At 35.7% G+C, this 17,563-nt stretch overlaps 1 protein-coding gene across 1 annotated transcript in view; it reads left to right on the plus strand.

Annotated features, from left to right (window-relative positions):
- The window catches only part of LOC110374508 (uncharacterized), a 31,881-nt gene extending 15,045 nt beyond the window's left edge, over nt 1-16,836 (plus strand). Inside the window, exon 3 of the mRNA XM_021332243.3 lies at nt 16,160-16,836. Coding sequence (XP_021187918.3) covers nt 16,160-16,645 — 486 coding nt within the window. The 3' untranslated portion in view covers nt 16,646-16,836. The remainder of the gene's footprint in view (nt 1-16,159) is intronic.
- Nucleotides 16,837-17,563: the final 727 nt, after the last annotated feature.

Here is a 17,563-nt window from a genome sequence, read left to right on the forward strand (position 1 = left end):
GAGTTTTCTTCAGAGGAAGTAACTTTTTCATTATAACTTTGCAGCAGCACTTCTCGAGTTCCTTTATAATCAAATGTGAAATAAATAATAATGCACTGAAACTGAAACTCTGACTATTAATGAAGCTTACTCCCAAGTATCGATGGTATGTAATACATAAATATTCCGCCAAATCAAAAACGCACTTAACTACATCAGAGCGAGTTATTAAAATCGTTATACACATTTTGACTGCATAAAACACTCAGTTTTGATTGGAAAATGATGAAAAACACGAGTGGCACTACAGACGCGCCGCGTAAAAGCTAGTTAAACAGGAGTACGTGCAATGAACCAACTTTTTAGTTATACCCTTCATGCAGTGGGCTATACTTTGGCAATATTTGCCCGTCCATATTTCCCGGCTGTGCTCCAAAAGCATTGAGGTGAATTACTCAATGTTTGTTAACGCCATATCCAAACCAAACAGTTGCTATTTGCGAATATGATAAAACAAACCGTGCCAGATTATAGTAACGGCAGCTATCTGATTTTGGTGTAAATTAAACGGAATATTGCTGGACGAAGTGAACAAATACTACATGTTACGGGACTATCGGCATTTGGCAAAGATCAGCGTATAATGTAACAATGTAAGGCTTTTTAATTAACTCCCTGTTTCACTTCTGTGCTATACGATTTTATTCGCGTTTCAATATTTATCAGATATGAAAATATTAACATTTTACTTAACCAACTGTGAAAAATTGATCGTTAACACACTTTAGTACTTACATGTTATTATTAAAAACGGAATCAATACAAAATTACTTCCCTCTGAAAACCTGCACTGGCAAGATTCAATATAAATTGAAAATTCTTATTCTCGGAAATATGAAGTATAAAGTTTTATTAAAGGTTTTTATTAAGCTTCAGCCATAAAATAATAAAAAAATATTTTACTTTGAGTAACAGTGTATTTTAGTACGGTCAAATAAGCGTGATTAATTTACATATGATTTCTATAGAGCTTTATCCTGTAAAATTAATTTTCTGTCGGCTTTGAGAACTGACATTGACTTACGCTAAACAAATCATCCAGTTTTTAATTGTGTATAATAAAAAACAACAGTTGCCAGATAATTTTTAACTTTACCTTAGCGAGCATAAGAGCGAATTCCGTGCAACCACGTCGCAAACATTTTACATGCTGGTGAAAAATCCTCCTCATGAAATGTTTGCATATTCAACACTTTAAAACGTTGACGGAATACTAATACATAGTTCTTTTAATGTAAAAGAATCCTGTCTAGGTTATTAATTTTCTATTGTCCTATCAGAAAGCGTACACTGAAATTAAGGGGCTATTTTTACTCGAACACAAAAGCTTCATCATTGAGACTTAAGTACCTACCATTTAAGCTCTTTTCCAACGAAATATTTCAAATAACAATTGCTTCAAAAGAATTGTGGACAAGCACGAACAGAATAATGTAATCGTAATCTCACAACTTATTTTGAAAAATTGAATTCGTATAAAACATGGGTTTTGTTAATGCAAAAGTGTTGTTGGAACACATTTTTCAACAAAATAAAGCTTTAATTTTAAATGAATAGTGTAAAAAAACAGCCTTTTAAAAACATAAAAAAATACTTTTTTCTTGGTAGACAACTGATTGTATGGAATATTTTATAAAAATTAAGTACTTAAGTTGGTAATTAAACAAGACTGTTTAAAATATTTATGGTAAATATTGTTTCCATCTCCATTACTTTTTAAGACATTCCAGACATTTAAATTAATTAAGGCACTTTACAATTATAATAATACAAAAACCACCGCAATAACAAACTTCAAAAAGTCTCTTATACCTGCCGAAAACACGGCACTGACAATAAAACCCAGGCGGCATCCGCGATCAGTACAAAACTACGCTCAGACCTGTCGCAGTAAAATGAGCACAATAGAAGTGCACCAACCACACGGAGTAAGATGATGAGCAGAGATGCCATAATGCAGGTAGGTCAGGCACCTTCTCATAGGTCAAATTCAGTGGGTATGACCAAACGATCATTAACGGATTCTTTGAGAAATCTGTCAACGATTTTTGTTATTACAAAAAGTTAACAGGTCCAATGCAGGCGTATATGTGCAAAAACAGTAACGCTCACCCGCATTTGGCGCGCTTCTTTCTTAGGCGATTTTCCGTTATGGCTCCTCCGCTAGTCACTTTGTTCTCCATGATCAACGCTAACCAAACTCGATGAAGGTATTCAATATATTGGATTCCTCGCCCTTTTGTTACGGCGCCTCGGCTGAATCTCGGCTCCAACGTGAAGGCAAAATATCTCTAGAGAAACTAAGCGAGTGTCTTCATATTGTATTCGCGGCTATTGGAATACTACCATAGATTAAGTTACTATTTTGTCTGTAGTTGTCCCGTCACTATGACAGGAAGTATCTGTCATCCTTCCTTCTTCCGGTGAGCTTTGATAATGGCGTGCGTAGTAGATTATTATAATGTGCAGTAAAATAATTATAACGCTAATAAACATTCTGTCTGAATTATTGGGGCTTTCATTTAATCAACATTTCTAATAGGTTATGGGCCCAGGCCCATAATTCAGTCAGATGACACAGGATAGCGTAGGAAAGTACCTAATCAACAAGTAAGGTTACGGTCAAACACGTGTAAAAGGGTAAAAGGGGTAGGTTTATTTTTCAGCCAGAAACGAAAAGAAGAAAGCCAAAATAATGACAGCGTCGTGTTCCCATATACCGAAACTGGAAGACAATTTTGAGAATTGGCTCTTTAGAATCGAGATTCTCCTAGATGAAAAGGGATTGAGAAAGGTAATAGAAAGCGGGAACGAGAAGAAAGCAAAAGAGGAAGAGTTCATCAAACAAGACTCGAAAGCACGCAATATAATAATACAAGGAATACCAGATAAGTATCTAGACTATGTTAAAAATGCATCAACCGCATATGACATGATTACCAAGCTCAAGAGTACGTTTCAAAGAAAATCTACACTCAGCAGCTTATGTCTCAAAAAACAACTGATAAACTTGAAATGCAGTAAGAATCAAAGTGTTCAGGATCATATAAATAAATTCGAAAAACTAGTTCAAGATATCGCCAGTCATGGAATCGTCATAGATGAGAAAGAGAAAGTATGTCAATTTCTATTAAGTATCGAACAAGCTTATCAATCCTTAGTCACAGCTCTTGAAATGTCAAACAGTGAATTAACTTTAGATTTTGTAAAAAGCAAATTACTGGACGCGGAAATGAAAGAGAAATCTAATCAAGGTGTTACGAGAAAAACCAATGAGTATGTTTTTGAAAGCACTTCTCAAATAAAATGCTACAGTTGTGGAGAACCCAACCATTTTGCTCGAAATTGCCCAAAAAGAAATTTTCATCAGAGAGGCCGCGGAACCTTCAGATCACGAGGCAGAGGCATGAGGCAGACTAGAAAACAAACTGCAAATATTGGAGAAGAGCATACCACTAACAAGGAAGTATCATTTGTAGCAGCGCAGGCCAACTCGGCAGAAAACACACAAAATCACATAAAAGAAGAAATAGAATTTGTGATAGACTCTGGTGCATCACACCATATGATATCTCACAACTTCCAGAAATACATGACAGATATACAGAAGATTCCTCGCATAAATATTAAAGTAGCAGATGGAAATACAATAGGAACAACTCTAAAAGGAAAATTAAAAGGAACTTCAAAAGAAGGACTAGAAATATCAATTCCAGATTGCCTTATTTTGGAGAAATTGTCTCACAACCTATTGTCAGTGAGAAAACTTAATGAAAAAGGTTTACAAGTGACATTTAGAAAAGGAACAGCATTAATAAGCAAAGGTAACATACATGTGCAAGGGCAAAGCAATGGAAAATTATATACAATGAAATTAGATTTAAATGTAAGAAAGACACATGCATTGATATCAGAAGACGAGAATCTTTGGCACAGAAGATTAGGACATTTAAACTATGGAGGGTTGAGAGTCCTTGATCTACCACTATCCAAGGTGCGATGCAGCATTTGCATGGAAGCTAAAGCTACAAGATGTCCATTCAAGCCAATTTCTTTGCCAAGAACTAGAAAAATTGGTCAGCTAATATACTGTGATATAGGAGGACCTGTCACTCCCATCACTCATAAAGAAGAAAGATATTACTTAACAATCATAGATGACTACTCCCATTTTCTTGAAGTTCATTTACTACATTCCAAAGATGAAGCAAAATACTACATTATGAATTATATAAAAGTTATGAAGAACAATGGAAATAATGTACAGAGAATACGGACTGACAGAGGAACAGAATTTGTAAATGAGGAACTCAAGTCATTTTATGAGGAATATGGCATTAAACAAGAAACATCATGTGCATATACCCCACAACAAGTTTCAGTATGTGAACGCATGAATAGGACACTGGCAGATAAGGTGAGAGCAATGCTTTTGGAAACAAACTTACCTAAATACCTATGGGGTGAAGCTATAAGATGTGCGGCTTATACTATAAATAGGTCACCTACAAAAGCTCTCAAAGGAGACACACCAGCTAAATTGTGGTATGGCAAAAACAATTTGGATAAACTAAGAGTGTTTGGTGCAAAAGCATGGTGTACCATATTACCAAGACCCAACAAGTTGGAACCCAGAGCAAAATCAGTGAGAATGGTAGGATACTGTGGTTCAGGATATAGATTATGGGCAGTGGCGGATTAAGAGTATCCGAGGCCCTAAGCACAGAGCCTGTGTAGACCCCCTATTACTTAAATGGAAATAGAAGGTTGAAGAAATTGACCCAGCGAAGCGAGCGTGATGCACATGTAGTTTCAAATGCGCGAGCGAAGCGAGCGCGAAATTTTTTTCGGACTCGTACGGAGGTAAAATTTATCCCAAACGTACTTAATTTTTTGTTTGTTGACAAATGCAAAAACGAAGGCACATAGTTTCTGAATACGCGAGCGAAGCGAGCGCGAAATTTTAATTATTTTTATTATAGACTCAGAACCAAAATTACGTACAATGTAGCCCAAACGTACTTAACTTTTAATTTGTTGACAAATGTAAAAACGAGGACATATAGTTTTTGAAAACGCGAGCGAAGCGAGCGGGAAATCTTGATTATGTTTTAAGACTCAGAACTAAAATTTCGTAAAAGGGCTACATTTCAAACCTTCATTTCTTTCTGTTGGACAAGTAAGATAGATAACGTAAGATCGATAACAACGTCCGCGGACTTAACCGGTGGTCCGCGGACCACTTGGAATGCCTCCAGGCACCACCAGCCCACCACCACCAGGACCACTGATCTGAAGCATCCAAAATTTTCGGATATGTTTGTTATATTGCACTCGTAGTTACAGCGTGAGCTTCCCAACGACTGTACGATAGCGACTTCGGAACGCTATCGTTGCCTATTAATTGTATTATGTATTAATTGTATGTAAAAAAAATTGTATAACAACTGCACAATTGAAAAAAAAAATCACTGCGATCGTACAACAATCAACAGCACTGCGACCAATCAAGTTTAGAGGCGGGGGTGTATGAAGGGTCACTCCCGAACTGCTCGCGCCTTGTGATTTCGGATATATTGTGGATGAATCTCGATAAAATGTAGGTATAAAATGAAACGCCAGCAGAGGATGGAGGCCCCTGGAGAACAGGGGCCCCAAGCACGTGCTTGTTGTGCTTATAGGGTTAATCCGCCACTGATTATGGGACCCAAAAACAAATGATATAATTGAATCACGAGATGTACGTTTTGATGAATCAAACTACAAATATGAAGAAAATGAGACAAATACTTACCCTTATATAGATGATGAAGAATCAACAGATATGGAAAACAATCAAGAGACAGAAACTGATCAGAATACAGAGGAAATCAGGGAAAGTACTGAACAAACTATGGAAAACACTCAAGAGACAGAACCTGATCAGAATACAGAGGAAATCAGACACACAAGAAGACATGTGAAATTACCGGCAAAGTATGATGACTATGATATGTCAAACATAGCATATGCGCTAATGTCTGAAGACCCAGTCAGCTACAATGAGGCCATTAAACAAGAAGAATGGAAAGAAGCAATACAAAAAGAGTTAGAAGCACATAAAAAATTAAAGACATGGGAAGAAAGTGATCTACCAGAAGGACACAAGGCTATCGACACAAAATGGGTATTTCGGACTAAAGCAGACAACACCAAGAAAGCCAGATTAGTCGCAAAAGGTTTTCAGGAGGAAACTACTCAAAATGTATACGCACCAGTAGCAAGAATGACTACAGTAAGGTTATTCTTAAATAAAGCAGTTCAGGAAGAATTACCTATCAAACAGCTTGACATACCTACAGCGTTTTTAAATGGAGAATTAAACTCAAACATATATATAAAGTACCCTGAAGGACTACAGAATAAGACAGAAGGAAAAGTTTTAAAGTTAAAGAAAGCTTTATATGGACTGAAAGAAGCTCCACGTTGTTGGAATGAAAAATTAAGCAAGTTCTTAACACAAAATGGACTAAAACAATCTCAGAGTGATTTCTGCTTATATACAGGACAAGATGTTTATATACTTATATTTGTGGACGATATATTAATAATTGGAAATGGACAAAATATTATACAGAAGCTAAAAGAACAATTTCAAGCTAAGCATATGGGAAATATAAATAAATTCTTGGGAATGGAAATAACTAAAACCAAAGATGGAATAAAAATAAAACAAACACAAATTATAGAGAAAATTTTATTGAAGTTTCATATGCAAGACTGTAAAGGATGTAATACACCTATGGAAGTTAACTTAAAAATAAATCAAAATGAAGAAGTACTGAATAACATTCCATATAGAGAACTCATCGGGTCACTCATGTATTTGGCTACAATTAGTCGTCCTGACATAGCCTATGCAACAGGATTCCTTAGTAGATATATGAATCATCCAACTTCAACACTGTGGACAGCCGCGAAGAGAATCTTGAGATACCTGAAACAAACAAAGCACAAAGGATTAGTATACAGAAGAGAAACTAACAATATATTACTAGCCTTTTCAGATTCTGATTGGGGAAGTGAACAAATGGATCGTAAGAGCGTCAGTGGAGTTGCAATATTTCATCGAGGCAGCCTGGTCAGCTGGACTTCCAAGAAGCAGACTTCAGTCGCATTGTCAACAGCAGAATCCGAATATATTGCAGCAGCTCTATCTGTAAGTGAAATTGTCTACATTAAAGAAGTGTTAAAAGACTTACATTGTGATAAAGACTTAACCTGTTCTTTGTTTATTGACAATCAAAGTACAATTAAAATGATAGAAAGCTATGAAAACAGTAAAAGATCCAAACATATTGATATAAAAGTTCATTTTATAAAAGACATAGTAAACAAAGGTTTAATTACATTGAAATATGTGTGTACTAATGAAAATAAAGCTGATATACTTACCAAATCATTGTCTCAAGTTAAACATAACTATTTTTGTGAAACACTTGGTTTGTACGAAACGTAGATTATAAGATGTTCAAACATTGTTTGTATTTGTTGTTAATTTAGCATGTTTTGTACTACTTGGATATTTGTAACATGTTTTAGTAAACATTTTCTTTAAATATGTATGTAAGATATAGAGAGGTTATATTTTTCTGTCAATGTCAAGTTAACCATTTTAAATGTCAAACGTCATAATGACAGATTGTAATGTTGCCATTTTTATAAAATAAGGATGTGTTCAATATCAAGTAAATTTTTATTGTTTTGTATAAGATTGTAAGAAAAAAATTAGACTTGATCTTGAGCGGGGGTATTGGAATACTACCATAGATTAAGTTACTATTTTGTCTGTAGTTGTCCCGTCACTATGACAGGAAGTATCTGTCATCCTTCCTTCTTCCGGTGAGCTTTGATAATGGCGTGCGTAGTAGATTATTATAATGTGCAGTAAAATAATTATAACGCTAATAAACATTCTGTCTGAATTATTGGGGCTTTCATTTAATCAACATTTCTAATAGCGGCGGAGTGTAGCTTCGCTAAATAGACCTCCGTGAAAAGGTTAATCGTGGTTTAAGTTTGAAGATGGGATATGTGCAGTTAAGAATTTACATTAGATTCTAATGAAAAGTGCGTGGTTTTAGAATGGAAATTATATTTTAATTTTAATTGCAATTACTTCCTGCACCCGGCAAAAATCGCATTTCATTTCTCAAGCTCTAGACCAAGCCTGTCTTCATCATCACCAGTCTGTACGTTTTATTTAAATCGTGTCTGAAGTTGTGAAAGCAGGACAGACAGATCGATTTCTGTCTAATTAGTTAAGGATTAACCTACTATTGAAAACGAAATTATATTGTAAAGGAAAGTATGAGTCAGTTATTGTTGTAAGAAAAGTAGGAAGATATATAAAAAGTGATAAGAAAAGTTTCGAAAATAATGCCTTGATGTCTACAGAGCATAAAACAGCTCAAAGGCGGACACTAAAAACTATTTTTTGCATTCAAAAAAACAATTAACTTCCAAACCAATAAACACAGCCTCCCTGTAAAGGGACTGCACACAGATTGTCTACCACAATCGCCTTTGTTTATGCTCAGTCGGTGATGCAGTGACGAGTCAGGTGTCAAAGGCAACGTTGCAATCACGACAACGTTTGATAATTGATATTGTTACATACGTCAATGGCCGCGTCCCCTCCTAGTCTAACATAGGTAAAACAACCATAGATATAGAATAGTATAGGTAAACCTAGGTTCGTACCATAGATATAGAATAGTTGATAGATTGGTAATCTAGTGATTTTAGTTAAAGGGCTTATTACACACAATCATTTAGAAACCTAATTAGAGAAACCTAATTAGACGACTGAATTTAGTCAAATGTAATAAGCCCTTAAGCCAAAAATCTGTTGAGTAACTTTTTTATGTTTGACTAAATATGTGCTGCTTTCCTCAACTTTTAAATTGATGTTTCTTGAAAAAACTATTTTGCGAAATACCACTATGAGTACCCGTACACTGAACACTAAACAGTAGGCCGATAAATTGGGATATAGTAAAAAAAATGTCCCAAGATATTTTTTCCATATTTTTTTATCTGCTTTCTATTAATAAATTTAACTTCATGCTGATTTAGCACAAACGATAAAAAAAATTGTAGTGTGCTCTTTAGGTATGAAACGTACGGAACCACTTTAGGCCTTTAGAGTGCCCGTTTCTGGACTCACCCCACCTATAGTTACCTATCTGTCACGCATTGTCGATCTATCAAATAGTAGTGGGGTTCTAAATCTATGAAGTCTACAACCCTAAAGTGTATGTATGTATGTTGATGACAGTATTTTACAACATAATGAACGCCTGCATTGATTGACGGCTAGGGGAGATTATGAAATAGATTCATATGGGTATCGATGTTTGAACCATGTTTGAATTTACGAATAATGTTGACTTAGATTATCGAATAATTCAAAGCTGTGATTCGCTGATATAATGATGTCGGTGTTTCAGTGAATGTTAACGTAGAATTAATGGACGGTTTAGTTTCGATACACACTTGTGTTATAAATTAAATGGTTCCACTCTTTTAACTACATTATTGAAAACAATTAAATTCACTTTTTGCTGAAGTACAGTGTGTGACTCCATTTAGTAAAAGCATATTCTGAGATAATTGATTATTTACACTTGAACGCCAAAATACAGTCAGTTTTATTTTTCGTAAAAAAATGTTTTTTTTTTTCACTACACAATTTTCTTTAGAGTTACAACCCACCGTGACATGAAATAAATATACCAAGTCAATATTGTTATGAGACGAGACAATATAATGACCATAACAATCTAAGATAGCATCGTTATAGAAAATTCAAAAATAGCCTTAGAAATGCATCAGCTAAGAACACGACGGCGAAGTTTAGATGCATTCCGAAGCCACGGAATATCAAATGACGTAACTTCAACCAACTCTGTCTTGTTAAGCTTTGCCTTACATTTTTATATACCACTAGTTACTGCGTTGTACCTCAAAAATACAACCCGTATAAAAGAATACAAGTATATTTTTGGTTTGTAAAAATTACCTTTCATACCATACTAGTTACCTACCTACTACATTTTATGTTAAAATTTAACCTCTATAAAATAATACAAATATATAATAAAAATTACCTCTAGTAGTAAAAGACAGGCAGACAGTTTGATTTTCCATTATATAGGTACTCTTTTGACGTTTACCAACGAACTAAACCAATCTGGCAGTTAATAAAATAACGAACAAAACTATGTACTTATAAATGAAATACTGGATAAATTCATAATTGGAACGCCATAGCCATTCGTTTGAAAACCATTGACAGGTTCATTTAGCTGATATTATTCCTCGAATTAAAACTAGCCATTACTTTTTCTGTGTAACTCACAGTTTATTTTAATCTGGCTTAAACCCGCGGTTTCACCCGCGTCTCTAGATAACTGCATCCAGCAGCCCGATGGTGACAAAAACAATCCTATGTCCTTGTCCCGGGTCTAAGTCGGGTTTCAGCTTAGACGGTTCAGCCGTTCACGCGAAGTGGCGTGACCAAGAGATATAGGGATTCATTTTTGTATTGGTATAAAGATGATTAAAAATATCGTAGCCAAGTTTTTTTGATAAACCACCATTTAGGTTCATTTTTCGGTTCAGATTTTGCAGTTAAACACATCTATACTAATATTATAAAGAGGAAACCTTTGTTTGTTTGTTTGTTTGGTTGTAATGGATAAACTCAAAAACTACTGGACCGATTTTAAATATTCTTTCACCATTAGAAAGCTATATTATCTGCGACTAACATAGGCTATATTTTATCCCGGTGCGGGCAGTAGCTCCCACTTGACGCGAGTGAAACCGCGGGAAAACGGCTAGTATAATATAATATGTCATTAAACAGTCAGAAAGTCATATAGTATCCGCAGCGACATATTTACAACACCTGAATCACCCTGTTTAATGTTCTACTGTCCAATAAGATTGCTGCATTGCTGTAAACCTATTTTATGATCAAACATGCTGTAGATATTGGTAGAAAATGTCAACTATTGATATTTTGTTTTTTTATTATGTCTACTTCATGGTAGAAAAGCTTTTTTTATAGGTACAGTTTATTTTTCTTCAACAATTTTTTTTGTTGTTGAATTAAAACAAATAAGTAGTAAGTTATGCTGTTCAATGTAGCCGTAAGAGTATAATGAAATCTTTTAAAGTGTATGAAATTTTAAAAACTGTTTATTACACTTCAAAATTCCAGGAAGAGTTATGAAATTTTATATTAAATTCCTTTGAAGAAGAAACATTTTAAAACCGTTCAAAGAAGAAATTATGAAAAATACACATCAAATCAAAAGCAGTTTAAACTCTAGGATAATGTTATTTTCTGGAAGTCTAGTCTATAGCTAAATTTTGATTTATTTCGATCAGACTCAAAGGGAAAAGTTTATCACATCATTATAGTTAAAGACCAACATTGACATAGCACTATGGGCTCAGTGCTATGTCAATGTTGGTCTTTACCTGTTGAAGCGGCAGCAAATGTATATAATGTGTACAAGGCAAATGTTGTATTAAGGGAAATCAGCTACAGACACCGATCATAGCTAATAATATGCCAAGGCCACGTAACCAGTCGATTATTAATTCCATATTAATTACTACTAATTATTGTGACTAGGATGTAATGATATTGGCGTCCTGGCTGATTATCAGCCACGGCGCCTGTTCTCATTAAAGCAGATTAGCCTGCTGTGCAGGACATAAAATAGTGCACAAGCATTTGTGCAGATACAGGTGCTCCGCCTATTCTTTCACTCTCATAGCCCGACGGGACTGCTAGCTAGAGTGAAAGTTTCTTTTTCTCAAAGCTATATCGTCCCGATCTAGGTATCGAACACTAAATCCAGTTCTCAGCAGTTGCACTAAGTATGCGATTACTCAACCAACGTGGCAGTCATAAAAAGGACATATTATGATACCACTAGGCACTTCTAAACAATATTAGAATGCACACTAGGGTGTCCCAAGACATAAGGGGGACTTTTTTTTTCTCGAATTAAAGGACGCATACCCTCTAATTATTTTCGTTTTGACCTCATTATCTCCTATAATAAATATTATCTCGATCAGACAGTGGTAACCCGTGCCGACTTAATGCCAAAGTTTTCACATGAAAATTTGTACTGACTTACTATGGAGAAATTTAGATCTTAATTATTATTACTAAAAATAAACCTCGAATACATCCAAATAATGTTTTATCTTCTCATATACATTGAAAAATAATTTCATTGTTAAAATTTTCATTTTAAAGTAGTTTTTTTTTTACAGTCAGGATAAATTTTCCGATGTTCTAGGATGGTACCTAACAATAATTGTTTTTGTTCCACATCTACTGTGATTAATCAATAAAAGTCTTGCATGAACTTCACCGATCTTTCGGCCACATCGTTCACTAACTCTCAGTGCTGAAACTTTGGCTTCTTGATACGAAGCATTATTTGACTAGAAGGTAGGACACACTCATGTAGAAGAACTCGTTTTTTACTGAAATGAAGTTAGAGGTGATTTTGTCATACAACGTACCGTAAAGATCTTCTTTTGAAAAAAAAAATTAACCAAAGACAAAATAACCCCTGAAAAACGATTCATTCAATCGTTTTTCAAGAGTTATTTCCTCTTTGCTCCTCTGAGGCGCGTGCTTTCTGTAACTCGCGCTAACTGTAGGCCGGCTGCTCTCCTGGCTGTCATTTAACATTTTGGACAGTCGTTTCGGGTAGTCAGAAGTCAATAAGTCTGACACTAGTCTTATCAAAGGGGTATTGGGTTGCTGGGTAACTGAGTTGAGAAGTCAGATAGGCAGTCGCTCCTTGTAAAACTCTAGTACTCAGCTGAATCCGGCAAGACTGGAAGCCGACCCCAACATAGTGGGAAAAGGCTCGGGACATGATAATTTATTCTTATTAATCAAAATCAAACAAATTACATATCTAAGTTGCTGAAAAAGTCTTGATGGCGTTGCTTAAAAACGTCTTGTGTCTTTTGTCCCTCCAAACTTGATACAAGGTGACGAGTTTCGTCACACAATTAGGCAAAGATTTTGTTGGAATACGCGCCTTTTCCCAGTAGATAATGCATTCGCGAATAGTAAGATTTACGTTTTCATTCACAATTAAATAAATTTCCCGAATAGCACTAAGTACATAGTATACAACAAAGTCGCTTTTTCTGTCCCCGTGTCCCGTTGTAAGCTTACCTAATTCTTCAAAACTACGCAACCGATTTTCATGCGGTTTTCTCTAATAGATAGAGTGATTAAAGAGGAAGGTTTACATGTATAATAACAAACATTAAATAGTGGAGAAATACTGTTATTCCGTGCGAAGCCGGAGCGGGTCGCTAGTTGTACAATGAAACTGCCAGAACTTGTCCATTAGACGGAAGTTTTGAGCCCGTCATTTGATGCTTTAGGTCCCCTAATTAAAAATATACCCTTTTTATAACTGCGTAAGTCTAGTGACGTGTTGGCTGTTTGAAAACAATGATTCGATCACTAAATAACAAGAAATCACAAGCACATCGACGAGTTAGATCGCGTTAGTCTTAGAGAGCAAGTATGACATATATACAAATGTAAGTCGGCACGGGTTACCGTGGTCCTACCATCATAAAATTTTATTTATAATAGTTTTGGACCAAAAGGAAAAAAATGGGAGGGTATGCGTTAAAAAAAAATGATTTTGATTTTTTTGGGACACCCTAATGCACACAGAATAAATTTTCTTTATCAAAATGCCAGCCTGCCAGTTGTTCTTAGATCAAATGTAAATTGTCTGACTGCGTTCCTCTGCGATACTGTGACACGACACTTTTAGATTACTGAAGATTCAAGACCGTGACAAAGACTAGATCATTCTTGGCACGACACGTACTATGTGCCGACACAGTCAATATAAACGTAACAATGTACAATATGATGACTATGTGCTACACACGAAATTTTATACTGATCTATCATCATCTCTTTTTGTGTGACTATTGAGTAGACATTCCTTAGAGAGCATTGATCCATTCGTAGAAATATAAAAAGGTCGATTAGTCATTACAATGAAAATATTGAAAGGAATTTAATACTTAAGTACCTATTACAGTAAAATAATATATGTATCTTATATAATAAACAAACAATTTACTATAATGCATTGCAACGTAACAGATAGGAGGACCAACATTTTTCCCTGAATTTCTCAAGACGAGGGTCGTCAACCTGAACTCGGATCACATTATTTCATTGTACAAAAGATATTACCTTAATATATCTTACAAAGCAAGCATACAGACTACGCTAACAATGCCTGTTTAACCAATCCGCGTACTTGCATACTACAATTTTGAAATTCCTTTGAGTTAGAATCATATTATTGTAGCTTTTTAAATAAATAATGTAGCATGTTCTCTTCCTTGACTTCGTTATATATCTTGACTAACTATGCTATATCTTGAGTATCACGGGTCCGTCTGCTCGTATTTCTTATATTTCGAATGGTACAAAAAAGTCCCTAAAAATTGGGCTGCAAATGCAAAAAGTAGTTACAAAAACGAGAAAACTCTTGCGTCCAGAAACAAACTACCTTTTACCCGTTCAAATCCAACTGTGTCAAACTCATCTAAAGCCCAACTTAAAAGCGTAACAAACAAACATTCGGATTTAAATTATTACTTAGTATAGAAAGTACAACGTAGTTTAAATTGCACGTTCTTGCATACATTGTTACCTGGATTTAGAGTGGTTGGTTCGCACTGCGCTCGAACTATTGAATATCGAGAACTGCGGTCGGTCTTCGAACGCTTCCAGTGGACCATCGCAGTTAGGTTTCAATTAGTATATCGTTGGCTCTGGGACACAACTATTTATGGCCTGACGTGTAAGTTATTTGAATGGAAATAGAATGTTTGTGAACCAGATAATGTTGGTTGTATCACGTAATAGGCAGATGCAATTATAAGAACTAAATATGGTAACTTTATAGTTGTTTTTTTTTTCGATACAATCTATCATTGATTTTGTGTATTTTGCAGCATACGAAAACTAATCTACGCACTGAGTTAAATATACCAAAGTACCTACGATTTTTTATATTTTTTGAAAAATACAAATTTTACGCAAAAAGGCTCATAGGATGATGATTTACGCATTTTACTGACAGAATTCCCAAAATAACGTCAATATCATCAGAAATTCGTGGATCTACATTTTCAGGATATTTACAGAAAAACACGTTTTAAATAAAAGAGAAATAGTTAATGTAGTGCTGTGAGAGGCGCAGTTTCCTGCAAACAAGATAAAAACTCGGGCCATACTCATTACGAGTCTGTACATACTTTTTACACTGAAAATGTACAGCGGCTCCTTTATGTGCGCGCGACCTAATGTATCTGTAGAATGTTTGAGGTAGGTTGGGAACTGCGGGTTTGTCATCCTTCATAACGCTCTCACTTTGATTAAATCGTTGCATAGATTGAAGCACAAACTTTTGATTATTTTGAATTAACAAAGAAATAACTGGTAAACTAAAATGTAGACATCAAAAGGCTTCGTATTGTTCTATTCTATTTTCTACGTAACTCTCCAAAGCGCTATTTCCATCCGACAGTTAGATAGCAAAGTGAACACAAATACGTTGAATAATGTTCCAACGTTAAATTTAACAATGAGTAGAGACACCGTTACCCACATGACGGCTCGCAGATAGCTCAACCGAAATAGCCCAGCCACTACAGATGATAGCCCTGCCAAACCGACTGACATGAGCCACTCCAAACCAAAACTCATTTTTATTGCATGCCACGAGCAAAATGGTTTATGATCGACTAATGGGAAATAAAGTCAGTCGACATTAATGAGACTACTGAATGTTGCTCAATTGTCTATGTAACATCCGCATACAATAAACTGAAATAGAATTAGAATATTACAACTAGAATGGAAGAAACCAGAACGCGTTCCTAATAATTCAAACCGACGACGTGACCTAGTTTATTTTAACTATAAAATATTAAAATTCTTATTTAATCCTTAGAACTAACAATGGTTTTATAAAATTTCCAGATCACGGAGTCCCTGAAGCGCCTGCGTGCCGGCAAGAAGACGTCGCGCTTCGCCGAGGACATCGACTTCGATACCAACGTCGCTAATCTCGAGAACCGCATGAGGATCTCCGACAAAATTCTCGAGAGCGTTGGCATCGGCCAGTCCGAGGTGAGCGGCGCGAGGCGAGCGCTGCAGGAGAACGAGGAGCGCACAGAGAAGCGCATCGCCCGCAGGCTAAACGAAGAGAACTCACTCACAAAATGGACCGCGCTAAAGTCCGATGATGAGAGCGCGGCCGCACAGAGGGCGAAGGTGACCAGAGCGCGCTTGACTGACTTGGAGGACGAGATGAACGAGCTCAGCGAACGGACGGCCATGAGGGAAAAGCGCGCGGCCCGCCTCCGCGCCCTCGTCGCCGACAACGAAGCCTCCGCCGACACAACCGTCGCCTCCTCCAAGGTCACCATCAGATCCGAGAGGGAAAAGAAGCAAGTCACTTTCTAAACAAACGTAGTTATCTTGTTAGTCTGTCAACGCTCTCGGCTCTAAAACCACACGTTTTAGGACACAGTGAGTTCTCTTCGTTTCGAGATAGATAAGTTTGCTAGAATGTGTGATCCTGCATTTGCCTATGTACAATGGTCGAAGTTGATGTCTATTTTATATTTGGATAGAATAAAAAGAAATGCTATGTATTGCCCTGTTTTCTATTTATTGAAGAGTTAATAGAATAATTTTACAATAATAAATCGTTTGATTGTACTACTCAACTTATATTAAGTAGACAAATAATAGTACTTACGAGTATTATCGTAAGTATTTACCTAAGTGAAGTTCAAAATCATTAAAACGAGTAAAATAAATACCTTTAAAATATTGCAAAGAAAACAATATAGAAAGAGAATTCAATATTAACACAGAGAATAGTAAATAGCACAGACACCGCAAATAAATCTCTAGGTACTCCATCAATGTTTAATTATATTATTACATGCTGACCTACTTGGCGCCGCTATTGAAAAATGCGAAAACAACAACGTTCTAAATTAAAGATATTTTTTCTCGCAGCTAAAAATCTTCAAAGAATATTGACATAACCATGACAAAAATGTCTTAGCAAAATGATAGGAAGCGTAATACCGTTCATATATTGTGAAAAAACTGTGCCTGGTACATGTAATAAGAATTCGTTCTTGTCTATACCTACATTGAAGTACAATAGTATATTACCTGTACAAATTGAAGCTCTCCATGTAACCCCTGTATTACTTTTTATTCAAGGCAATATCGAATGTGATATTGGTCACAGTTGGAAATATAAATGGAAATATCTTAAACTACGCACGTAAAGTACATATTTTGAATGTTAAATATGCACCGGAGATTGGATTGGTACCCTGAGTAACCTGCAGACTCATTAGT

The sequence above is a fragment of the Helicoverpa armigera genome, chromosome 1 (assembly GCF_030705265.1).
Source record: "Helicoverpa armigera isolate CAAS_96S chromosome 1, ASM3070526v1, whole genome shotgun sequence".
Lineage (NCBI taxonomy): Eukaryota > Metazoa > Arthropoda > Insecta > Lepidoptera > Noctuidae > Helicoverpa > Helicoverpa armigera.